The sequence below is a fragment of the Mobula hypostoma genome, chromosome 3 (assembly GCF_963921235.1).
Source record: "Mobula hypostoma chromosome 3, sMobHyp1.1, whole genome shotgun sequence".
Classification (NCBI taxonomy): domain Eukaryota; kingdom Metazoa; phylum Chordata; class Chondrichthyes; order Myliobatiformes; family Myliobatidae; genus Mobula; species Mobula hypostoma.
In genome coordinates, this window is record NC_086099.1 from 106921525 (window position 1) to 106948975 (window position 27451).

General features: G+C 41.9%; 1 protein-coding gene across 2 annotated transcripts in view; it reads left to right on the plus strand.

Moving 5' to 3' along the window:
- sec24d (SEC24 homolog D, COPII coat complex component) overlaps window positions 1–27451 on the plus strand; it is a 202873-nt gene that overhangs the window by 111757 nt on the left and 63665 nt on the right. For both annotated transcript variants that reach the window (XM_063043567.1, XM_063043568.1), the window contains exons 11-16: window positions 2422–2546; window positions 10971–11162; window positions 14217–14310; window positions 19540–19656; window positions 20132–20302; window positions 25317–25413. In XM_063043567.1, the coding sequence (XP_062899637.1) occupies window positions 2422–2546; window positions 10971–11162; window positions 14217–14310; window positions 19540–19656; window positions 20132–20302; window positions 25317–25413 (796 nt within the window). The remainder of the gene's footprint in view (window positions 1–2421; window positions 2547–10970; window positions 11163–14216; window positions 14311–19539; window positions 19657–20131; window positions 20303–25316; window positions 25414–27451) is intronic.

The following is a 27451-nucleotide window of genomic DNA, read 5'->3' on the forward strand; positions in this document are numbered from 1 at the left end:
ATTTACAGAACTAGGTACTTGTATGCACACCTACTAGATTTTCCTGATCCTTTATGAACAGTTAAAAAAGAGAAAATGTAATAACCTGGGAAAAGAAGTCTATGCTGGTCAAACTTTCTTCTTCATCCCAATGTAACCTCCACGCTTCCAATTTCAGGTCATCCACTCTGATATTGTTGGATTCTAACAGAGTTTTTTCTGCCCGTACTCCTGAAATCTTCCATTCTTATTCTTACATAGGTAATTCTCTTGTTCTGTCCAACTCAAACTGGTTCAGTCAGTTCATCCACGTCAGCCAAACACTGGGCCCAGACAACCAGATAACAGACTGTTCCTTCTGCAAGCCTGCATTTTACATAATATAGAGCTTCCTATCTGAAAATGGTCTCAGCAGAAGCTCATTGTGTCCATGTTCAGTTGCTCTAATTATTCCGTAGCAAAAATCAGTTCATCAAGCAGTTCGCAAAATGGCAGTTGCAGGAACAATCTCACAAAATGGCTGCCTCCATTCCTGCAACTACTTGGCAAGAACAAAGACTTTATTTTGTCAGTTTCCATCACCCTTGCCTCCTTCCTGTTCACTGATTTGCACATTGTAGTTCTTTCTGGCAAGCATTAGTCAAGAATTAGAAAGTACATACAACCTTATGTAAAAGGAGCATTTGTCCATTAGGTACATGCTCTACACCTGGAAAAGGTGATAAAGTTTACTTGAGAAACAGAAGTGAAATTATAGCCATTGTCAAAAAGATAATTTTTCCATTGATTGCTAAAACAGGTGATAGTTTAAACAGGCTAGTAAAATCTTATGATTGACAAATGAAAATCTGCTCTGAGACTAACAAATTTCTAAATTTAAATTCACTATTTTATTAATTGAGTGAATTAAATATTTATTCAAGGGTAAAGGCAAACACATCATGACAACGTCCCACATTTTAAAGAACCAAAGTGTGGGATTCTTTTTTTAACCGCAGAAGTCATGTTAAACTCCTTTCCAATTCTAACTGCCAATGACATATCCACACAATGTGTGGGTGGAACTCAGCAGGCCAAGCAGCATCTATGGAAAAGAGTACAGTCGATGTTTCAGGCCAAGAACCTTCGGCTGGCCTGCTGAGTTCCTCTAGCACTTTGCGTGTGTTGCTTGGATTCCCAGTATCTGCAGATTTTCTCTTGTTTGCCAATGACATATGCTTGATGCACTACTTATTAATTAGAAAGCCTAATCTTTCCATTGCTATGTCAAGCTATTTCTAAAATTAGTGTAGCAGTAAAGAATTGTATGCCCACGTTGCTGTTTTCATATTATAAATCAACTGCTAACTCTGTAGTTCTTATGACAATATCCTCAAATTTGAACAGTTTCTAAACTTCAATATGTTGATTAAATTCATTCAAACTTTAGTTAAGATAAAAATATCTCTGCCTAGAAGTTCTTGTATACATATAATTGTGTGCTACTTTGGGGAACAAAGAAATCAAATGGCTGTGGGCCTATTGCTGCATATCTCCATAGAACCTTAGACCTTAGCCCCAGCAATTTTCATGATGGAAAAAGTGTGGCAATGGAGATCTGAAGACTGTGGGAGTAGACAGGAAATATGTAGGAGCATGGTTGGAGGTGCCTAATAGTGGGAAATCATTAAGTGAGCTTAGGATTGTTTTTAGGTCCTGAGGGGGAGAGAACTGGAAAATAAGGGGGCCTGGAATGTGAAGCCGTTGCTGCACCTCCGACACCAGAGGGTAGGACATTAGGGCTTTGTCAAGTACTGAGATATTGGAGCACTTAGGAGGCTTGGGATCTGCCTCCTCCCTATGATCTTCTGGGTTAATGGCACCTGTGACATTGGAGGGTAGGAGTCCTGAAATACTGGTGGTGAATTGTGAATTGCTGAGTTATCGAATGGTGGGAGGTACAAGAATTGGATGGTTGGGGGTCTTAAGGTATTGAATGGTCAAATGGCCTGAGATATTGGAGAGGAATATTGGAGGAGATGGGGATAAAGCATTGGAGTATTGGGAGCTTGAGGCATTGGGGTCAGAGGTCTGAAACCTCAAGATCAGTCCACTTGGAACATGAGTCAGGGCCAGGATCATTGGAGAGCCTGGAAGATCAAAAAATATCCAATTCGATGCATAGCAGTTTAAAAATCTAATTCATCAAATTTGCTTTTATATTAGATAAATACTTGCCTCCTCTATCTTCAATAATAGATCTACTATTTAATGAATGTCTTTTTTAATACTACCTCTCATTCCCTTCTCCATTTACAAAGTGATTAAATATGCCTTTAACTTCATCACAGTTTTAGAAAATCCTTGTGGAATTCCAGGGCAACCCTACACCATCATCTGGGGGCCTACTCATTAAACTAAGATCTATGTTTTTTGTGTTCATATATCTATTTTTACTTACAGAACAGCAAGCCTCCTAAGCCACCAGCCTTCATATTCATGATAGACGTTTCGTACAGCAGTGTCAAAATCGGTTGTGTCAAATTAATATGCGAGGAGCTTAAGACCCTGCTAGATAAGTTACCAAGGTAAGCAGATTTGTTGGTTTTGTTATGACCAATAATAAGAAAGGTGTTTATCATTTCAGATATTTAAACTTGTCAACATGTATTGGAGATTTACAGCTCATATTAGATACAAACTGATAACCGAAATTCAAGTGGATGTTCAGTTCAGAGAATATTTATTATAGTGGTATATATCTAATTTGTAGTATACTGTGACCACAGGGGAATCATGGCAAGAAAACGTCTGTTTAACCAAGTCAATTAATGCCGATGTTCATGTTTTTTATCTCTTTAATTTGCCTTTCCATAAACATCTATCGTTTCTCTCTCTCCTAGATTCCTGTGAAATGATCAATGTCATTCGCCCAAGCTTATCAATGGGTTTAATGGTTATCATATACTTCTCCAGTTTTATAGATTTAAATGCCCTTAGCCTTCACCTTTCTGGAGCTCAGCCTCTGCAGGTTTTCTGGTAACTACTGACTTCTCAGTTTTGGAAACACCGTTGGAAATCATTTTACACCTTCACTAGTGGATTTTAAAGCATATTGTTTGTAAACATACAAAAGAACCAAGAGTAACAATACTCACCTCACCCTATAACTTGTGAAAAGCTTCACTTCCCATGTGTGCAAACTTGTCAACCCTGCTGCACTTTTACTGCTACTCCTGTACAATTGATCCTCTTACCACATCTCTTACAAGCCACCCTATTAAAAGCCCTGTAAAAGTCTGTTCACACTAGTCGCACGCATATCCACTACACGTTCTCTCTATTTCTTGTATTGCAAGTACTCTGTCATAATGCGCCTATTAACAAATACCACTTCATTGTTCCTTTAACATTTCTAGAATGGGGCTAAGGGACCTTTGGCTACCACATTTACTCTTTTTCTTCTCGAGCAAAAGTGGTATGTTGCTGCTTTCCAAAGCAATAGTTAAATTATGTATATGATCTCAGCTGGAGACTGCTCCTTTTACCTTCACCAACCAAATGCCATCAGGCTCTTGGGTTGTGTTATCTTTAGAGTTGATTGCTTTTCTCTACTTCAAAATCTCATTTATTCTTTGTTCTCCTCTTACCTGCATTCTGATTTCCACTGTAAATCAAAGTGAAGTATGTACTATAATATCTCCGATCCATGCTTCGCCGTAGTTGAAGCATCTGTGATCCATTAACTGTCTTGACCTCTCTTTATTTTAAAAAAATGTAAGTTACTAGTTACAAGAATTTTAAATATTGTTTCTCTACTCTCCACAAGCTTCTTAACGTATTGCCTCTTAGACCTTCTAATCTTTCTTTATTTCCCAGATGCAGTTCTTTATTTCTTGTCCATCCCTTAGTCCAAGAGTCGTAGAGTAATACAGCACTGAAACAGGCCGTTCGGCCCAGTTGGTTTATGCTGACCACAGCATCCTCCTTGTTCATTCCATTTGTTCATGTTTGGCCCATAATCCTCCAAGCTCCCCCTCTCAAAGTACCTATCCAAATGCTTTTTAAATGTTGCACTTAGACCCGGCTTAACCACTTCCTCTGGCAGCTCAATCCAAGTACTCATTACCTTCTGTGTAAAGAAGTTACTACTTAGGTCTCTATTAAATCTTTATCTCCTCTTGTATCTGTACCCTCCAGTCTTGGACTCCCCAACCCTGGGAAAAAGTATATGATTGTCCACCTTATTCATAACCTTATAAATTTATAAACTTCTATGAGGTGTGCGCTCCTTTTCCAGTACTGCAGGAAATAAAGATCAAGCACCCGATAATTCAGACTCTCTTGTCTAGGCAGCATCCTTGTATCTCGCTTCTGCACCTCTCCAGTATGATAATGTCTTTCCTCGTGTTGTAACTGGATCGAACAAAATGGGTTTTGGTAGAGAAATTTTTTAAAGAAAGGGGCTTCCCTTCCTCCACTATCAACTCTGCTCTTAAACGCATCTCCCCCATTTCACGTACATCTGCTCTCACTCCATCCTCCCACCACCCCACTAGGAATAGGGTTCCCCTGGTCCTCACCTACCACCCCACCAGCCTCCGGGTCCAACATATTATTCTCCGTAACTTCCGCCACCTCCAACGGGATCCCACCACTAAGCACATCTTTCCCTCCCCCCCTCTCTCTGCATTCCGCAGGGATCGCACCCTACACAACTCCCTTGTCCATTCGTCCCCCCCATCCCTCCCCACTGATCTCCCTCCTGGCACTTATCCGTGTAAGCGGAACAAGTGCTACACATGCCCTTACACTTCCTCCCTCACCACCATTCAGGGCCCCAAACAGTCCTTCCAGGTGAGGCATCACTTCACCTGTGAGTTGACTGGGGTGATATACTGCGTCCGGTGCTCCCGATGTGGCCTTTTATATATTGGTGAGACCCGACGCAGACTGGGAGACCGCTTTGCTGAACATCTACGCTCTGTCCGCCAGAGAAAGCAGGATCTCCCAGTGGCCACACATTTTAATTCCACATCCCATTCCCATTCTGACATGTCTATCCACGGCCTCCTCTACTGTAAAGATGAAGCCACACTCAGGTTGGAGGAACAACACCTTATATTCCGTCTGGGTAGCCTCCAACCTGATGGCATGAACATTGACTTCTCCAACTTCCGCTAGGCCCCACCTCCCCCTCGTACCCCAGCTGTTACTCATTTTTATGCACACATTCTTTCTCTCACTCTCCTTTTTCTCCCTCTGTCCCTCTGAATATACCTCTTGCCCATCCTCTGGGTCACCCCCCCCGCTGTCTTTCTTCCTGGACCTCCTGTCCCATGATCCTCTCGTATCCCCTTTTGCCTATCACCTGTCCAGCTCTCGGCTCTATCCCTCCCCCTCCTGTCTTCTCCTATCATTTTGCATCTCCCCCTCCCCCTCCAGCTTTCAAATCCCTTACTCACTCTTCCTTCAGTTAGTCCTGACGAAGGGTCTCGGCCTGAAACGTCGACTGCACCTCTTCCTATAGATGCTGCTTGGCCTGCTGCGTTCACCAGCAACTTTGATGTGTGTTGCTTGAATTTCCAGCATCTGCAGAATTCCTGTTGTTTGGTAGAGAAAATACACTTTACCTTTCACCCAAATCATAGATCACCAAAAGCATCGAAAAATTGGGAAATTCCTCTAAAAATTTCCCTTTTAACACCATTGGTTTTCCCTTAAAGAAATGTCTCTTTTGTGCACAGCCTTCTGGGGAGCAGGTCTGCTCATTCGCACTGTTCTCGCAGATACTTAGACTGCCATGAATTTGAGGGAAATAGCGGGAAGGTGTAAGTCAAAATGGATGGAAATCAGGGAGAAGAGATAATTAGAAAGGTTTAATAGATGGTGTGTACAGAGACTCCATGTTGTGTATTGTGCAGATCAAGCACCATGCTCTGTCCAGACCAAGGATGCAGAGCGTAGTAATATATCTAGTGCTCTTTATCAATACTACCTGCCTACCAAAAAGATAGATCATGTAAATCAATATGGAGGACTCACATATATAAATCTGATTCCGGAGGGTCCCCTTATGGTTCTCAACTTGGTTTACAATGGAACTTTTCACTATGGAATAATGGACATCATTGTTGTGACCTTCTGATAAATTTCTGTTGGGTAGTCAGAAACACACACTTGGCAAGTGTAGAAACAGATGGGGAAATGGGACACATGCTAGAGTCAACTGCAGAAGTAAGTATCTGATCTAATTTACATGTTTGCACAAATGAATTGAAAACATATTGAAACGTGCACAAATCTTATTTGGTGTGTAATTTAAGGTACGAAGCACAGCCACGAATCAGATTCTAACAGAATATGCATACCATTGGGCTTAAGTAAAGGCAAATACGGAAGTGTAATGCAGTAAACTGCAGGAGCATTAGTAAAATGTATTTACTTGTATCATAAAGCATCACCCACAATTTAGTAAGAAGACAGCCTAGTAATTTGCCTTACACCTCATAAATCCAGGTGCCAGCAGATAAAGTAAACTATTATCAGGTTTATTTTATATATCCACAGAAAGAATGAGCAAGCATGGAATTAAATTCAATTCTGTTGGCCTTCAAGCAGCTATCTAAGATTTCTAAGAAACTACTTGTAACTTTCCAATTGAGAGGTTTTAAATAATAAAAAAAATTCATGTTCTAGAATCATGAACTTTTTCAGACAGTAAAGTATTTTTGAAATGTATTCAGTATTCAAATGGGGAGAAATGGCAGCTAATTTGCATACAGCAAACTCATTTACAGAAAGATGTTAAAACTACCAGATTATCTATTTTATGGATTAAGAAATTGACATTATTAGCTTTGATCTTAAAGATGATTCCCTTAATCTTCTATAACTACTTGCGAGGAGAGCTAAGTCCTGAATTCAACATTTTATTTGAGAAATATCAACTCATCTGTGCCACACAACACTGGATTTCTACTTTGAATTTTATAAAATCACCACCACCTTCTCCGTGATTAATCTAATGACATTGAAATCGTGCTCCCAGATATAAATATTTAATGCTATCAGAGACAACCCTTACTACTTTCCTTTCATAAACCAAACCTTATGCTTAGCGTGACACCATTATGTCCCAGTTTTATTCACCAAAGCTTCTCAGCCTTTTGGCGAAGATCAAATGTATTATTGGACTAGACCCACTGAGGTCAAGAGGGTGATAAGATCTTAACCTGCTGATATAGGAGTGGATCTTCATACTGACTAGGAAACCAATCTAGTACCCCTTTCCAGCAATCGACGCTCAGCTGCCAGCATATCGACTGGAGGGCTTGACATCCGAAATCTTGACAGAGGAGTGCTGAAGGATCTCAGTGAGGAAAATAGTTTCAACAGGGTCCGCTTCATTCGGAAGGTTCTGCTCAACTGCTTCCTGTATGCTATGCAAACAGGAAGGCCACCACACAAATGACTGCCAGGAGAGCAAACGCTGTAACCACTGCCCAAAACGTGACGGCTCTTATGTACAAGCAACAGGAGGGGGAGCTGGGAAAGAAATGCTCAGGCAAATGCTGACATGTCCACCACCAGCACAGAGGCCAGGACCAGCACTAGTTTAGAGACTGTGACTGTGGAAAGGTCGACCACCTTGGGCTCCCACAAACACCCCTCTCCCTGCTGCCAGAAAACCCTAGACCCCTCCACAAGACGAGGAAATGTCCAAGGAGGAGGGAACGGAGAGGGATAAGAAGAAGAATGGCGGGTGGTGAAGAGGAAGAAGTCTCAGAAGACACCACTCGAGACAACGGGCTAACGAAAATGAAAGGAAGGGTAAGAAAAGGGCAAGGCAGCAAACAGATTCTGGCAACCTATCCTCGTTGGAGGATGAAGCAAGTGCAGGAAAGCTGCAGCCCAGGCAGAGGGAACGCACAACAGGAGAGGGAAAAGTCAGAAAGAGAAAATACGCATGGAGAAGGTGTTCTGCTGACATCCCAGCTGGTCGTTCTAGCTGGAGACTTCAACCACATCATCGAGGTGGCTGGACAATCTGGTAATTCCGACAGCAGGCTGTCCTGAGATGGTTAAAATAGCCAAGTTGCCCAATGTCTTCAGCACCACTGCAGATGGAGAACGGCCACAACCTACCCGGTTGCAGTCAGACGGAGAGCGGCCACGACCTACCTGGTCGCAGTCTGAAGAAGAGCGGCCACGACCTACCCGGTCACAATCACACTGCTCAGCCAGCTCCCAGATCGATTTCCTCTTCCTGTCAGATTCACTGACATCACTTCGGTGTTCTTCTCTGCCACTGCCTTCTACAAGCCTCCTGTCATCTCCGGGAGGACCAGACGGCAGACAAGGGGACATGGAAGCTGAACGTTAAGCTGCTGACTCCAGGGGGACATTAAGGAACTAGAGCGGGAGTTTGTCAGTTGGAGAACCTTGAAACCCTTTGTTGATTTTCCTGTTCACTGACGGGAAGTGACCAAGGAGACTATCAGGCAGTTGTTCATCTGCAAAGGGGTTCAGGAAGCAAGGCAGGAACAGAGGGAACTGTGTAAACTCCAGACAGAGCTGCAGCAACTTCTTCTTCTGCAGTGAAAGGGGGGTGGATGTGCGGGTGGAGTTACAAGAGGTGAACAGCCGGCAAGCCCAACACTTTGCTACCGAATCCTCCAAGATCATCTTCCAATCCCGTGGAACCAGATGAGATGTGCTCCTGTTTCTTCTTCCAGAAGGTTCATGATGGAGCTCTGTGATCCGGAGGAAGGAGATGGTTCAGGAGCATCTTCACAGGTGGAGGTAATGAAGATCTATAGATCCTTCTATGCCGGTCTGGATGACAGGAAGACCACAGACACCACAGCCTCCCAGAATTTCCGGTCATCTATCACACAGGTGTTAGATGATAGCAAGTGGAAGAGTCTGGACCAGACACTGACCCTGGAGGTGCTGACTTGCTCCATCCATTCCTTTGGCTCGAATAAAAGTCGCAGAAGCGACAGCTTACTGGCTGAGTTGTACTGAGCTCTGTGGGACTGGATGGGCCCAGACCGGATGGAAGTGTGCAATGCTATGCATGCTTCTAGCTGACAGAATGTCAGAATACATGGGAAAGGGCATCATTGCCCTCATCTAAAAGCAGAAGGGGAAGAGGGTGACATCAGGCATTGGAGACCCATTTCATTGTTGAGTTTAGACTATCAGATTCTGTCCAAGGCCATTGCCAACAGGATCAAATCTGTTCTGAGACAGATGATCCATCTGGACTAAACCTGTGCTGTACCTGGCAGGAAGATCTTTGACAGCCTTGTCTTGCTGAGGGACACCATTGCATATGTGTAGAATAGAAGGGTGGATGCTTCTCTGGTCAGTTTGGACCAGGAGAAAGCGTTTGACAGGATATCACACATGTATGAGAGGGACATACTCCCCAAAATTGGATTTATGAAGGGAATCAGGAATTGGATCCAACTACTCCACACAGATATCTATAATGCAGTCCAAGTCAACAGGCGAGAAACAGATTGCTTCCCCATCAAGTCTGGAGTCAAGCAGGGTTTCCCGTTCTCCCCTGTCTTGTTTGTGTGCTGTATAGAACCTTCTGCTGAAACCATCAGGAAGGATGAGAGCATGCTGGGCAGTGGAGGACCCAAGTGAAAGCCTCCCTGTATGTGGATGATATCAGCATCTTCTGCTCAGATATGAGGTTAGTTTGAGTTGGCATCAGGGGCCAGAGTTATCCACATGAAGATCAAGGCCATGCTCTTCAGCAACAGGGCAGACCGATCCAGTTCTCCTTTACCATCAGGGCTGCTTAAGTGAATACACTGGGATCTGTTCAGTGGGGCCAAGGTGTGCAACAAGAATTGGCTGGAACAGACTGGGAAGATAAAACCGAAATTGGGACTGTGGGGAGGGCAACAGTTGTTGACAATTGGGAGGAACTTGGTTATCAGGTGTGAGTTGCTCTCAGAACTGCTGTACTTGGCACAGGTGTGGCCCATTCCCTGCTCCTCCATGCTGGCTTCAGGTTCACCTGGGGATCCAAGATGGAGCAGGTCAGATGGGTCACAATGCAGAAGTCCCTAGATAATAGGGGCAAAAATGTACCCAATACTGCCTTCACCCTGATGACCCCATTTTCATGTGGCTGCATCAGGGTATGTGCAGAACCTAAATATAGTACGTGGGCTCCAAGCCCCTCAATTATTGTAGTATTTAATATAAAACTCCAGCATGTCCCGGGAGTGGCCGCTGTGCTAGAACTGTATGGAGAGAATTGACCATGTACGTGAAGAATGGACAGGCATGAAACAGTTTATTTTATTTTTCTAAAAATAAAAATCTATCCACCATTGTGTTCATCCATACTGAGATACTGAGTCCCACTCTTGTTTAAAATGTCATCATTTGTTGATATTACTGCAATACCAAACTTCTGCAGTCCCAAACAATTCTGTACGTCACCCTCTGTTGCATAGATCTCTTTTAATTGCCTATTTTAGATGTTCTATTTTCTGTTGCTTCTGGTTCCAACTCTGGAACTCCCTTCCCTGAAGTTTTCCTTGCTGTTGTTCTTTTAAGATCTTCCTTCAAATGTGTCCCACCTTTCTTGGTCTTCCCTGATTTATTTGTTTTGCTAAATTTCTGCAGCTGTAAAACAAATGCAAGTTGTGGCTTGTAACTACAACTAATTCAGAGAAGTGGCAAGTTCTCAACAGAATATACAACTATTGATTTCAAACTTTAACACAAATTTTGGGTCAAATTGGCATTCCATCTTAGTCTCAATAGAAAATCAGAAATCCACCAGTATCACTAACAGTGATATCTCATTAAAGGTGTTGCAAAATTCGGGTTAGTATTGACATCACTTTTTTCACTGGTGTGTTAGTTGGGCAGCAGTACATAACTGATACATTTGCAATTTTGTTTCAAAAACTGGTAGTGTATTTTATTTAAAAGCTATTAGCAATAATTTCTTTCATATTCAAATTGCTTTACAGGGTAGATCAGGCAGAGACTTCTGCCATTAGGGTCGGCTTTGTCACTTACAACAAGGTTCTACACTTCTACAATCTTAAAAGCAGTCTTGCACAGCCACAGATGTTAGTAGTGTCAGATGTTGGAGAGATGTTTGTTCCTCTTCTGGATGGCTTCCTTGTCAATGTCCAAGAATCGCGAAATGTCATAAACAAGTAAGAGAAAAAGCATTAATCATTATATCTACCAAATGTTATTGTTTATTCAAATGTCTAACTTGTTATGTTATTACTTGTAACTAAATATCAGTGAGAAAAATACTTTTAAGTTATGTCCTGATTTGGATATGACCAAAACAGAGTATGTGATTGCATTTTCATAAACTTCAACCAGAAGGGCAGAGACGGTTGTTGGTTATAGTAAAGGAATAGTGAAGATCACTTCTCCCTCCTTTAAGTCTTTCTTTTTCCTTGGCTGATGGAAATTACTACACTTACTCCTTGTAAGGAAAACAGAAGTCAGTATGTCTGGCATGATTGTTGTGACTTAAGTGTTCTGATCCTGAAATTTTGCAGGAGACTGGGGAATGTTGCAGAAAACTGTTGTTTTGTTGCTCTTTTGGGTTTTTGCTGATCTCCCATTGCAGTTAGAGGCTGAATGAACTACCTTTGCACCAAGAATAGTGCATTTTCAAAAATTGAAATATTATGATGAGCGAATCTCAGTGTATCAGTGCATGGCAAGTTGTATTATTGTGTTCATTCATCTACATTTTTAGACAGTTAGCTTACTTTTAACTTTTCAACTTTTCTGGAGCATTTAAGTAGATTTTAAAAAAAACTGGTGGTTGTTTTATGTTAAATTGGGTCTTGTCACCTGGCCAAATTCAAGATTTTTTTAAAAATGTTCTGCTAATAGCTTGTTGCCTGTAAGTATGTTATGCATCCATAGCAACCAAAGGACAAAAACACTTTATCTTTTGTTGGGAGCTGGTACATACTAGCTCTGTGAATACCGTTTCTCTGATCTTCTACATAAGTCATTTTAAATGGACATCTGTGATTATTTGCATAAAAATGCACCTTTTGGCATAAGAAGTGTGCGAATGGCAGTTCTCCCCCTCCGCCTCCAACTTTCAAATCCTTTACTCACTCTTCCTTCAGTTAGTCCTGACGAAGGGTCTCGGCCTGAAACGTCGACTGCACCTCTTCCTAGAGATGCTGCCTGGCCTGCTGCGTTCACCAGCAACTTTGATGTGTGTTGAATGGCAGTGAGATTCTCTTTATGTAGATCTCACTTCAGATCCACGTCTCTTGCTTTAATTCTGCTGGGGGTTCTTCTACACTCCAAGAAGTAAAGTCCTAACCTGTTCAATCTTTCCCTGTAACTCAACTCCTGAAGACCCAGCAACATCCTAGTAAATCTTCTCTGCACTCTGTCAATCTTGCTGATATCCTTCCTATAGTTAGGTGACCAGAACTGTACACAATACTCCAAATGGGCATTCACAGTAAATACAAAGAAATCAAATGGATAGAATCAATACAAAACTGCACACATTTGGACAAATTGTGCAGATGCAAAAAAAACCCCAAAATAATAATAACAACTAAATAAATAAATTATAATAGCTGAGAACCTGAGTTGTAGAATCCTTAAAGGTGAGTCCGTAGTTTGTGCAATCAGTTCAGTATTGGGGTGAGTGAAGTTATCCACTCTGGTTCAAGAACCTGATGATTAGGGAGTAATAACTGTTCCTGAACCCAGTGGTGTGGGACCTAAGGATCCTATACCACTTTCCTGATGGCAGCGGCAAGAAGAGAGCATAGCCTAAATGGTGAGTGCCCTAGATCAGTGGTCCCCAACCTCCGGGCCGCACAGCACGCAGGGGTGCAGCGGTAGCCGGAACGCACCCAGCACATCTTTAAGAAAAAAGCTGAAATAAACAAGCTAATTAATTAACTGCTGCCCCAGATCAGAGGCAATTGCCGATTTTGCTTGCTCTACACGATGTTCACTCCTCTTTCCAGGGCGCTGGAGCCTTTAGCTGTTCCATTGTTTGGTCAATTTAAACGCCAGCCCAGACAAGCTGAAAAGAGATAGGGCTGTCAGGATCGAGGTGACATGTTGAATCTACACAAAATTCTAATAAAGTATAGGCACTGCCGTGCTTTCTTTGTAATGACAATTACGTGCTGGTCCCAGGACAGATCCTCCGACACTTTTCAGAGAGAGAAACGTCGATCCTTAATGCCGAAGAATTTAAAATTATTGACCCTCTCCACCTCAGTCCCTCTAATGAAGATGGGCTTCTGGCATGCTTTGCGGCCCAGAGGTTGGGGACCACTGACCTCGATGGTGGATGCTGCCATCCTGTGGCAGCACTCCTTGTAGGTATACTCAATGGTAGGGAGGGCTTTACCTGTGGCTGTATCCACTAATTCTTGTAGGCTTTTCCATTCAAAGCATTGGTGTTTCCATACCAGGCCATGAACCAACCAGTCAGTATACTCTCCACTGTGCATCTATAGAAGTTTGTCAAGTTTTACATGATATGCCGAATCTTCGCAAACTTCTAAGGAAGTAGAGGCACTGCAGTGCTATCTTTGTAATGCTACCTATGTGTTGATCCAAGGACTGATCATCTGAAATGACAATGCCGAGGAATTTAAAGTTGCTGACACTCTCCATCTCTGTTTCCCTGATGAACTGGCTCTTGAACCTCCAGGTTCTTCCTCCTGTAGTGAAAAATCAGCTCCTTGGTCTCGCTGACATTGAGTGAGAGTTGCTGGTTGTGGCATCACTCGGCCAGATTTTCAGACTCCCTCCAATATGCTGATTTGTCACCACTTTTGATTTGGCCAGCAACATTGGTGGTGTCAGCAAACTTAAATACAGAACTGGAGCTGTGCATAGCCTCACAGTCATAAAGCTGTGCTGATGGTGGTTGTGGAAGAGATCTTGGTGCTAATCAAACTGACTGGGGTCTGCGAGTGAGGAAATCGAAGATCCAGTTGCACACAAGGTGTTGAGGCTAAGGTCTTAGTGCTTATTGATTAGTCTTGAAGGGGTTATAATATTGACTGTAGATCTTCAGTAAATGCAGATCATCCTGATGTATAGCATAGATATTCTGACAGGGATTTTAATACAACAGCTATGTGCTGACTGCGAGCTGGGTTATTATCAGAGGCCAATGTACTGAGTAAGGGGTAGTGTTCAGTATCAGTCAAACCCTTAAACATTAATTTTGATTTTTTTTCTCATAGTTTATTGGACCAGATCCCTGAAATGTTTGCTGAAACTAGCGAAAGTGAAACAGTCTTTGCCCCAGTAATCCAGGCTGGACTGGAAGCAATGAAGGTTTGATTTTTTTTATTCCTTAACTTGTGCTTGGTATGTTTGAATAATGAAATAAAAAAACAAACTCAAGGTTTTGCTATGCTTTTCCAGATTTGTAATCAATGAAGGGCAGCTTATTCACCACTGACCTATAAACAAAAAAAGTATGCACCTGATGACTGCAGATCTCCCAATGCTAATGAGTTGCAAGTGCCAGCATCTTCTTCAATTGTAATACACTTTGTGCATCATATAGTGATAGCGGTTGTAGCATTTCTCATAGGATCCAAAACAAAAACTTAGTTGGCCAGGTTGGCTGCCAGAGCTGTTAAGAAGATTAATATTTTTGAATGCTTCTTACGTTCTGAACCATTCAAAAGAAATTCCAAAACAAAAGTTTTATATGGGGAGCTGTTGGTCACACCTGTTTAACTATCCCTTGCACATGGCAAATAGGTGGGATATGAAACCCAAGTGCAACTTTGACTTCTATCATGCTCATTTTGTTGCTACCACTTCCTGGAACCACTATGGAGGTGGCGGCCAAGATCCTAAGAATTAGCTAGAGTGATCCTAAAGTGTTAACTTGGGGGAAGATGGTCTTGAGTATAGAAGCAAAGGATAAAACCGATGCTGCAGTCAAGTTAGCTCATGCAACCAATAGGTGTCTTGGCTAGGTATCCATTTGCAGGGTTAAGTGACCCTTGTATCTTGGTGTGAGGCAAGTTACAATAACAATGACCAATATGTAAAGATTCCTGTGATTAACAAGGCTAGATTAATCATTGTAAAATGGGTAAGACTCAGAATGGCTGTCACAGGATTATTTACCTCATTTTGTTCCCCAGAGTCCAATCACAACTGGTCAAGTTTTGACATCCAAAGTAATTATGCTAATTAATCTAGTAAAATATTAAAATTATATTCTATTTATTGGTTATGTTATATCAATGTAAATGCATCCATGAGGAAAAAATTGAATGTAATTTAAAATATTGAGGTTGAGTTATCTACAAATTGAACACAATTTAAATCTATATTTTGTATCTTTTTAGCAGTAAGCAATTCCATTTTTGACTAAAATAATTTTCTAATAGTTCGTTCTTCTATTTTAGCAGCTTTACAAGTGCTGATTGATTGTATTATAGGAACACTGAATAACTGTCCATACTTGTCAAAAGGAAGCTGTCCAGCCAAAGCACCAAAGCACCAGGCCTGCAGCCCTCTGATAACAACTCTTCACTGATCTGAGTATTTCCTTGATGCCATCAGATTTCCTACCTCTGTCTTCCAGATAGTTCTGTATCTCTGCCCCATGAATGAAAAAAAAACCTTTTTATTCCCACTTCTAGTTGTTACACCAACTATATCACTGAACATCCTGATTAATTCATTAAACTAAAATCAGCCAAAAATGAGATCTTGATAACAAAATGTGATTGCTAGTTATGAACACATTCAATTGCTGGCTTTATAAACCCAAAATTCTCCGCTTATCTCTGAACATTGTGGAGAATTTGTTTATTTTTAGATTGATGCATGGTACTTATTGGACTTGATCAGCCATTTCTACGTATAAAGCTGAAATGTCAGTCCTTAATCTCACTTCTCAGAATTAAATGCTGGGGGGGGGGCGGGGGGCAGTTATTGTAACAGAACTCTCTGATTGTAATGTTTTTTGAAAGAACCATTTACAATTGCTTTATTAATGTAGGTAGTATACTTTCTGAAGCCAATTGTAAGTTAAAGTGCCTTTAAGTGAAAGGATGGATCCAAATGCTGCTTTGTTCCCAAAGATAGACTTTGTCGTTTGTCACACATTATTTTGTCAAATGACTGCGGCCAACATGTTTCTATACTTCGGCTTCAGATGTATAGCTGAACTTTACAGTGATAGAGCACAACTATTTTCTTTCAAGATTAGAATTAACCCTATCTTGGAATTTGAAAGTCTGGACATGGTCAATAGTTGACAGTTTATGGATATGGCATAAGTTACTGGAGACAATTTTGAACTGCAGTCTGTCATGTTAATGAGTCAAAACGCGGTAACTAACAGATGATTTTATTAAAATCAGTTGCTCTATGAGGAGAATTGGAATTTCACATTCATGGAGATCAAGCCATTACAGTGCACTGAGGTAAAATATAGTGTACAGCTGCAGAGAAATGTAGTGCAGGTGAACAATGAAATGCAAGATCCTAACGAGGTAGTAACGAGGTCAACATTCCAACTTGTCATCCTCAGGAGCCATTTAACGGACTTACAACAAATGGGAAGGAGCCTGGTAGTTTGTGGTTTCAGACTTTTGTATCTTCTGACAAGAAAGAGGGAAGAAGAGGGAATGTCTGGGTTTTGGGGGTCTTTGATTATGCTGGGGCAGCAAGGATTGAATGAGCAAAGGTTGGTGTCCATGACAGGTTGAGCTGTGTGCACAATTCTCTGCATTTTCTTGCGGTCACATGCAGATTATTTAGCATACCAAACCCTCCTGTATCCTAATAGAATGCTTTCTATGGTGTAGCAATTAAAAAAAATTGCTGTGGGTTGATGGGGACATGGCAAATTTCCTTATCCTTCTGAGGAACTTGAGGCACTGGTGGGCTTTCTTAGCCATGGCATCTATGTTATTGGACCAGGGCAGTCTAATAGTGATGTTCACTCCCAGGAACCTAAAGCTGTCAACTTTCTCAACCTCAACACATTGATGTAGACATGAGCATGTGCACTGTCCCCTTCCTGAAGTCGATGACCAGCTCTTGTGTTTTGCTCATATTGAGGGAAAGATTGTTGTCATAATACCATGGTACTAAGCTCTCTATTTCCTTCCTGTACTCAAACCAAAACAAAGGTGTTGACTCAAGTGCATGTCTAGGTTTTAAGCTGATAATATAATCAAGGAATGGTTTCAATGAATGGTGCGTGCCAATTGATTCCAGTCCTTGATCGGAATAATCTGATCAAGTTCCAAAAGAAGCCTTTGGTGTTTGCTTAGAAATCACTCACTATATGTTTTTGAAATTTTATGCAAACTATGCTCAGTCAAACAGTTCAGGTTTTGCATTCTGATATTGAGCAGTTAATGCATGTTATCTGTTTACTTCCTGAACTATAGGTGAAACTATTGAAAATAGTGTGGTCATTGGTGCCAAGCTCCCAGTATTTTGGTTCTTTGCATCACATCACCTGCACTTACTGGTGTGGCCCTTGGCATCTAGTACTCAGTGTAGGGTTGTGTGATCATCTCCCCCACATTGTCTGTCCTCCATTGTGGTAATCTCAACACCTTCCAAAGATCATAACTCCTCCATCACCCATCTGTCACCTTCTCAAGCTGACACTCCCTCCAAAATTCAACGCTGACAGCCCCTCACCCTCCACTATCCCTTAACTGATCATATTTTTGAGGATGTGACTAAACACATTGATGATGGTAGAGCAGTAGATGTAGTGTATATGGATTTCAGCAAGGCATTTGACAAAGTACCCCATGCAAGGCTTATTGAGAAAGTAAGGAGGCATGGGATCCAAGGGGAAATTGCTTTGTGGATCCAGAACTGGCTTGCCCACAGAAGGCGAAGAGTGGTTGTAGACGGGTCATATTTTGTATGGAGTTTGGTGACCAGTGGTGTGCCTCAGGGATCTGTTCTGGGGCCCCTACTCTTCGTGATTTTTATAAATGACCTGGATGAGGAAGTGGAGGGATGGGTTAGTAAATCTGCTGATGACACAAAGGTTGGGGGTGTTGTGGATAGTGTGGAGGGCTCTCAGAGGTTACAGTGGGACATCGATAGGATGCAAAACTGGGCTGAGAAGTGGCAGATGGAGTTCAACACAGATAAGTGTGAGGTGGTTCATTTTGGCAGAATATAGCATTAATGGTATGACTTGGCAGTGTTGAGGATCAGAGGGATCTTGGGGTCCAAGTTCATAGGACACTCAAAGCTGCTACGCAGGTTGACTCTGTGGTTAAGAAAGCATATGTTGCATTAGCCTTCATCAATCGTGGGATTGAGTTTAGGAGCCAAGAGGTAATGTTGCAGCTATATAGGACCCTGGTCAGACCCCACTTGGAGTACTGTGCTCAATTCTGGTCGCCTCACTACAGGAAGGATGTGGAAACCATAGAAAGGTGCAGAGGAGTTTTACAAGGATGTTGCCTGGATTGGGGAGCATGCCTTATGAGAATAGGTTGAGCGAACTCGGCCTTTCTTCCTTGGAGCGACAGAGGATGAGAGGTGACCTGATAGAGGTATATAAGGTAATGAGAGACACTGATCATGTGGATATTCAGAGGCTTTTACTCAGGGCTGAAATGGCTAGCACAAGAGGGCACAGTTTTAAGGTGCTTGGAAGTAGGTACAGAGGAGATGTCAGGGGTAAGTTTTTATGCAGAGAGAGGTGAGTGCGTGGAATAGGCTGCCAGTGACGGTGGTGGAGGCGGATATGGTAGGGTCTTTTAAGAGACTCCTGGACAGGTATATGGATCTCAGAAAAATAGAGGGCTATGGGTAACCCTAGGTAACTTCTCAGGTAAGGACAAGTTCGCACAGCTTTGTGGGCTGAAGGACCTGTATTGTGCTGTAGGTTTTCTTTTTCTGTTTCTATATGCCAAAAACTCAAGTAATCCCCAACCACTGATATGCCCTGCGATTGAATTTCTCCAGTATACTTCTGTCTGGGGAGTCAGTCTAAAAAGTAGAGTGAAAGAAACCTTCAATTCTGTTCTGGCAATGCCAGGTAATTGTTATTATAAATTCTAAATTCTTGTTAGCCAAGTTATAAGGAATATGGGAAATATGACTAGGATATAAGGAATACGGCTAGAATATGGAACTAGTTGGCAGTTCACTCACTGAGTGGCAAAATAAGTATGAGAGATGAAACAGTCTATTCCTGTTTTGCTTTGATGATTGACTGTTCAACCATGGGAACAATTGCAGCCTGACCTGACCTAGTGTGCATGTCTGAGAATTTCTAACAAGGAACTTTAACAAAATGGACTGACAAATTAGCGCATTTTCTTTCCAGCCTTTTAAGTTGTCCTGGGACCAATGATACTAATCCAGATAGGCATACCAACTCGAGCTTAATGTGAGCAGTTCCTATTTTGTTACAGCATAGCTACTCAGAAGTGCTGACCATTAAATAAATGGGATTATAACTTGTAAATCAACCACAAGAATGCATTAGGAATAGAGCAAACTGTGAATAAATTAACTCTTCTTCCCCCTTTGTATTTACAACAGGCCGCAGAATGTTCTGGGAAATTATTTATATTCCAGTCATCGCTGCCCACAGCTGAAGCTCCAGGAAAACTGAGAAACCGGGATGACAGGAAGCTGGTGAATACAGATAAGGAAAAGGTACTGTGGCTGCAAGATGCATCTTAATACAGGTGACCCCTGTATTCGGGTAACGGAAATTTGCCCTTATGAAATTGACAAATCTAGAATCTAGGAATAAAAATGCATCCTTACCAAGTTCACTTGAAAAATAATTTTGAAATATTTTTTGTTTCAGCTCACATTTTTAACGCGTGTACAGCACTGTGTTATGCTGTGGCTGTTAAATTTGAGTCCAATGTGGTTAAATGTATTTTAAATTAGTGTCCTATTCACTGACACAGATTTCTGCCCAATTGTAATAGCTCTTATTTTCAGGAAGGTATTTGCATCAAATTCCTTTATATCACGAGTAAGGTTGTTTATCTTTTCCTTTTTCTGACACGTATAGCTCGACAATTCTTCTGTAACTTTTGCTTTATTGATATCAGTCAGGGATGCCCAACTAACACAATAATGTGGCAGTTGCGAGATAATTGTTTTTCTCTTTCTGCAGGTACTTTTTCAATCACAGTCAAATTTTTATGAAACTTTGGCAAAGGACTGTGTGGCCAATAGCTGCTGTGTAGATGTGTTTCTGTTCCCAAATCAATTTGTGGATGTCTCAACTATGGGGGTCGTGCCACTGGCTACTGGTGGTAGTTTGTACAAATACAACAATTTCCAGGTAAAGTTCAGTTGTCATTTTAACAATATTTTGACCTATTTGTCCATTCTAATTTCCTATTGCCTTAGTGCATCCTTTCTTGTTCCAAATTCAATCCTTAACTTGTATAGCGAGTTTGGAGTCAGTGAGGTTAACTCTCCAGGGTGACATGTAACCCTTAAAATAGGTGGTCTTGATTTTATGTAAAGCCAAACTATTAAGATTCTGTATCCCAATGCCATTTCACCTCAGCTACCAACCATGCAGCCTCCCACCATTTCTGGCTAGTCAAATCCACCATCTTTCTAAGCGAAACCAAAGGCACAGTCGGTGTCTGATTTGTATGCCATCTGTGCATTGCCCACAGTAGCAATCCCCAGCTCCCAGGTGCATCAAATTTCTTTTTCTTATTTCTACACCAACCAGTCCATCACTAGCCTTCTCACAGTCAACTTTAGGTAGCTGCTGCCTTCTGTGTCTTCCAAACACCCCCACCCTGTCCCCTTTTCTGGTCCTTCCATTTTTGTCCCTTTGTCCCCTTTCACATATCTCGCCTTTAGATCCAACACCCGTATTTACCCCTCTCCCCCCTGTGGTTTCCACCTATTACACATAGATTTTACACTGGATCTCCCCTTCACTATCTGGTTTTATCTGCTCTTTAACCATACCCCCACCCCATGCTTCCCATTATCATTTTCCTTATCAGATTCCTGCCCTGGTAGCCACTTTGTCATTTGTCGTCTTCCATCAGCTGGTTCCGACTTCCACCTCCCCTCCCCTCACTGCAACTTCTGCCTTTTGTTTCTCATTGACTGCCCCCATCAGTCATCCACCTACTTCTAACTCCCAACTCCACCTCTCCCCCTCCCCTACCTGATGCTCCGTCTGCACGCCTTCCTTCATCCTCCGCAATCCACCTGTTGTTAATAAACTTATAATGTAACAGTAAGAAAATGCCTTGAGCAGGACTCAATTTCGAACATCTTTATCTCAGTCACTGGAGCTGGGAAACACAGGAAGAGAGAGTAAATGAGTGTTTAAAAAGTGTTCCCAATCAAGACTTAGCCCAGCAGATTCCATTCGGAGCTGAGAAGCCTGCAGATATCTGCACTGCTACATTGGACTCTCTGGCGGACTAATGTGGAGCAGAAGGCTACATTTCAGCCTACAGTCAAGACTCCAAACCCTCAACCCTATCTATTATGGGTTTAATCCTGTCAAGCTGGTGCCAGTAAACAATGCGACCAACAGCGACAGTTTGCAAAGCTGCTTCTTTTCTTCTTTCAAATATGATTCTTACTACTATGCTGTCTGTGATTGGAACCAGTGAGTTACATTTTCATGGTTTGTTTTGGGGCTGATTGAGTGATCTGGCCCTTTGCTGTCTCAGGAAATTCAGTGAAGTTTGATAGAGGCCTGGAAACTTGGGGATGGGGTGCAAGCTCATGATCGACTCCATTGCTTCTTTCCAATTGAAGTGTTGAGCAAAGGTGAAGTCTACAAGGATGGGAGTTGAGGGCGGGCAGATGTTTGGCTTCATCCACCAGTGTTTGACCGGACTTCTCGCTAGCTGTTGTCAAAAGAAAATGCGGGAGCCTTGGAATCTACGTTGATCGGCAAGGCTGTAGACTGGTTTTAGGGGACTGAGGTTCATGCTACATGTGTTCATGGATTCTGTTTTTTTTTGGGAGGACAGATCTCAGAGTTGTATTCTGTATGCGTTGATAATAAACCTACTTTGAATCTTAATTGCTGGACCATCTGAACAGATATTAGTGAAAGATCCACTACAATTAGTCATTTTGAAGTAAAATTTGTACAAGCTATTTTTTTTAATCCATACCGTAAAATGGGCATCACAGTGACTCTCATTACCAGAGACCCAAGTACGATCCTGACTGTGGGTGCTGTCTGTGTGCAGTTTGTACCACTTTTCTTGACCCTAATCCCAGCCTTATTGCAGTTTCCACCATTTGCACGATGCTCTGCATTCCAATGGTGTGTTGATCATTAGATTAATTGGTGACTGTGTTGCTCCTAGAGTGGGTGGGTGTTATAAGAATCGGGGGTATTACTGGGCATGTGTAGAGTCGGGGGAATGGGATTGCTCTGAAAGCCGGAATAAATGTTATGAGCCAAATGGTCACTTTCCCAATCATATGAAAATACACGAAAAATATACTTGTTGTTAAAGAGTTGTGGCCTTCAATTTTCATCACCATTTGAAGTCTGGTAACTGCACTAATACAATGAATTCCAACACTGGATGAGAAATACAGAGAAATTTCCTATCACCTATTTGTAATGTAGTACATATGGGTATTACTTATAGCATATTGAGGTGACTGATCCAATAGGGAAGTTGAAGTTCCTCCCTCCAGAAGATCATAGCCAGAATGCAATCACAGTTCAGTGAGTCATAGAAAAGTACAGTGCAGAAACAATCCCTTCAGCCCATCTAGTGTGGGCCAAGCCATTTAAACTGCTTACACCCTTCACCCTGCACCAGGACCATAGCCCTCCATACCCCTACCATCCATGTACCTATTCCAGCTTCCTTAAACATTGAAATCAAGCTCGCATGCACCACTTTCTCTGGCAGTTTGTTCCACATGTTAGCCCTCTGAACGAAAAGGTTTACTCTCATGTTCCCCTCAAACTTTTCACTTTCCGCCTTGCATGACCTTTAGTTGAAATCCCACCCAACCAGTGGAGAAAGCCTGCTTATATTTACCCTTCATAATTTTGTATACCTTTACCATATCTCCTCTCAATCTTCTATGTTCTCCTCTCAATCTGTAACCTATTCAATCTTTTCTTATAACTCAGGCCTTCCAGTCCCAGCAACATCCTTGTAAATTTTCTCTGCACTCTTTCAAACTTATTTACATCTTTACTTTAAGTAGGTGACCAAAGCTGCACACAGTGCTCCAAATTAGGCCTCACAAATGTCTTATACAACTTCAACGGGACTGTAATTATGCTCAGGAATGCTGCTTGATTCCAACAGACTTCTCACGCACTGCCAAAGTGAGCAGCCGGCGTTTAGAATGAAGTGTGAAATAGAGCATTGTCACTTTAACTGCTCAATCACTCCAGTCCTCACCAGATGAAAGAATTCAGGGCTGAATAGCCTGAATTACTTGCTATATTTTGGAGTACCTGAAATTTCTCTTGTTTTTAAGAAGTCTCGCCAAAAATTAAGAAAGGTTAATTTACATTCATAAAACAGAAATAATGTGAAATGGGGATTATTTCAATTCCATCTTCAATCACTTCCCAAATCTATTGATTTAGGAATAAATTCCATTTCTTCTGAGTTTTTGTACTAGGCAAGCAGTTTCTGTGCAATTGGTTATCTGTACCAATATGTCATGTCTTAAATTACAGCTAATAATTTCCTTACTTTGATGTTTGAAGAAAAAATATTTCCACCATATGTAAAATAATAAATCATGCAGCATTAATAATTATTTGCAAATTTGGATTTAGTTTTTGGGAATTTAGTCACAGTTCACAAGCATAAAGTAAACAATTATCTTTATTTCTATAATCTGGATCACAGTTTGTTCATGAATATAATCTGGTTTGCCCCTGGGGGATTTTTTTAATTGACCCATATTTTTAGGGTCTGCATTAGATCATAGAACAGTAAAGCACAGGAAAAGGTCCTTTGGCTCACAGTGTTGTGCCAAGCTAATTAAAGTAATGACTCCTAATCCCTTCGCTCCGAGCACCTCCGCTCCGTCCACCACAACAGACAGGATCTCCCGGTTGCTACCCACTTCAACTCTACTTCACATTCCCCTTCAGATATGTCCATACATGGCCTCCTCTACTGCCATGATAAGACTAAACTCAGGTTGGAGGAGCAAAACCTTATATACCGTCTGGGTAGTCTCCAGCCCCTTGGTATGAACATTGAATTCTCCAACTTCCAGTAATTCCCTCCCCCACTTCCCCCATCCCTGTTTCACTCTGCCCCCTCCCCCAGCTGCCTACCACCTCCCTCATGGTTCCACCTCGTTCTACTACCCATTGTGTTTTCCCCTATTCCTTCTTCACCTTTCCTGCCTATCAGCTCCCTGCCTCCCCTCCCCCATCCCTTGATCTTTCCCCTTACTGGTTTTTCACCTGGAACCGACCTTCCCACGCTCCCCCCACCTTCTTTATAGGGCCTCTGCTCCTTCCCTCTTCAGTCCTGACGAAGGGTTCCAGCCCGAAATGTTGTCTGTTCGTTTCCATGGATGCTGCCCGACCTGCTGAGTTCCTGCAGCGTGTTGTGAGTGTTGTCCTGATCCCTTTTGCCTGCACTTGGTCCACATCCTTCTATTCTTAGCCTACTCTTGGCAACCCATTCTAGGCACCTACCATTCTTTGTGTGAAAAAAACACTTAAAACCCTGCCCTGCACCTCCCCCCTCACCTAAACACGAGCCCTCTAGTACTAGACACCTTGACTCTGGGAAATAGTTACTGACTGTCTCTCTATGCCTCTCGTTATTTTATCAGATCTCCCTTCAGCCTGCTCTGATCCAGAGAAACAACGTCTCCTTGTAGCAAAACTCTTTTTGTGACCTACCAGAATTTATCATTTATAAAGCTGCAACATAACTTCCTGACTTTTGAACTCAATGCCTCAACTAATAAAGGCAAGTGTGCCATATGCCTTTTTTAACCACCCTCTCGATTTGCATGACCACTTTCAGGAAGCTATGGACTTACACCACAAAAGCGCTCTTTACATCTGCCCCTCAGTATCGGGTTCATCAAATTGAGCAAATGTGACTGAGCAAAATCTGTGTAACGAAGTATGCACCAAGATGTCATTAGTTACATGAATTTCCAATTATCTATAAGATTGAATTAATTTAAGGTTTTTTCAGAAGCAATAGATTATTTATTGAAAAGAAATACAATACAGAATGAAGAATCTGCTTGGTTTAGTTTTTGCTGCTTTATATCACTATTACACAGTACCATCTGCTGGTAGAATCAGTACTTCTCAAGCTCCTCATCTTTTTTTTGCACAGATACAGCTTGATGGCGAACACTTCTTGAACGATCTAAGAAAGGACGTACAGAAGTCAATAGGGTTTGATGCCATCATGAGGGTCAGGACAAACACAGGTGAAGTGCCTCTGATTGAGGAATTTGATGTTAAGTAATTTGAATCAAGTGTCTTTTTCATGCTGCATTGGATCCGCAGTAAGAATCATTTCGTTCACCTTTACAATTGTACACTGAGGGATGACCATAAAAAATCTTCAATCTTTACATTGATCATTTCAGGTGCAGAATGAGATTTCATTAATCATCATAAACTGATCATTTTTGTTTCTTACTGTGTTTCTATAAATTAGGAATATCTGATGCTAAGTTAGAACATAGAACAGTACAGCACAGGAACAGGCCCTCCAGCCCTCAGTGTGAGCCAAACCAAATAAATAGCCAACTAAACTACTCCCTCCTGCCAACACAATGTCCATAGCCTTCAATTTTCCTCATATTTAAGTGCCTATCTAAACATCTCTGAAAATTTCTTAATGTATGCCACTCACTATGTAAAAAAGCTTGCCCACCCCCCCCCCCATATCTCCTTTGAAATTACCCCCTCTGGCATTAAATACATTTCAATTTGGAAAAGGATACTTCCTGTCTACTCTGTCTATGCTTCTCGTAATCTATCCAATCTCCCCTCAGCCTCCACCGCTCCACAGAAAACAACCCAAGTTTGTCCAACCTCTCCTTACAGTACATGGCCTCTAATCGAGGCAACATCCTGTAATCCTCGACTGCACCCTCTCCAAAGCCTCGACATCTTTTCTATAATGGAGTGACCAGAATTGTATGCAATACTCCAGATACGGCCTTACAAAACTGCATCACAGTTTGCTGATGACACTAAATTGAGTGGAAAACCACGTTGTGCAGAGGATGTGGAGAGTCTACAGAGAGAAACAGATAGGTTAAGTGAGTGGGCAAGGGCCTGACAGATGGAGTACAATTTTGGTAAATGCGAGGTCATTCACTTTGGAAGGAAAAATGGAAGATCAGATGATTATTTAAATGGTAAAATATTGCAGCATGCTGCCGTGCAGAAGGACTTGGGAGTGCTTGTGCATGAATCACAAAAGGTTGGCTAGCAGGTACAGCAGGCTATCAAGAAGGTAAATGGAATGTTGACCTTCATTACTAGAGGGATTGAATTTAAGAGCAGGGAGGTTATGCTGCAACTGTACAGGGTGCTGGTGAGACCATATCTGGAGTACAGCGTGCATTTCTGGTCTCCTTACTTGAGGAAGGATATACTGGTTTTGGAGGTGGTGCAGAGGAGGTTCACCAGCTTGATTCCAGAGATGAGGGGGTTAGACTATGAGGAGAGAATTTGTCATCTGGGACTGTACTTGCTGGAATTCAGAAGGATGAGAGGAGATCTTACAGAAACATATAAAATTATGAAAGGGAAAGATAAGATAGAGGCAGGAAAGTTGTTTCCACTGGTAGGTGAGACTAGAACTAGGGGACATAGCCTCAAGATTCAGGAGAGTAAATTTAGGACTGAGTTAAGGAGGAACTGCTTTTGCTAAAGAGCAGTGAATCTGTGGAATTCTAAGCCCAATGAAGCAGTGGAGGCTACCTCAGTAAATATATTTACAAGAAGGTTGGATAGATTTTTGCATTGTAGGGGAATTAAGGGTTATGGGGGAAAAGATAGATAGGTGGAGATGAGTCCATGGTCAGATCAACCATGATCTTATTGAATGGCAGAGCAGGCTCGATGGTTCAGATGTCCTACTCCTGCTCCTATATCTTAGGTTTTTATGTTCTTATTTTGTAAGTTTCAAAGGTACATTTAATGTCAGAGAAATGTATACAATATGCATCCTGAAATTCTTTTTCTTCGTAAACATCCACGAAAACAGAGGAGTGCCCCCAAAGATTGAATGACAGTTAAATGTTAGAACCCCCAAGCTCCCCCTCCCATGTGAAAGCAGTAGCAAAGCAACAATCCCCTCTCCTCCACCAGCAAAAGAAAAGCCATGGCACCCACCACCGAGCACTCAAGCGTGCAGCAAAGCATCAGCAAAGACGCAGAATTGCAGTACCGCAAAGACTACTCATTCACCCAGTATTCGACAAACCACAGGCTCTCTCTCTCCCTAGT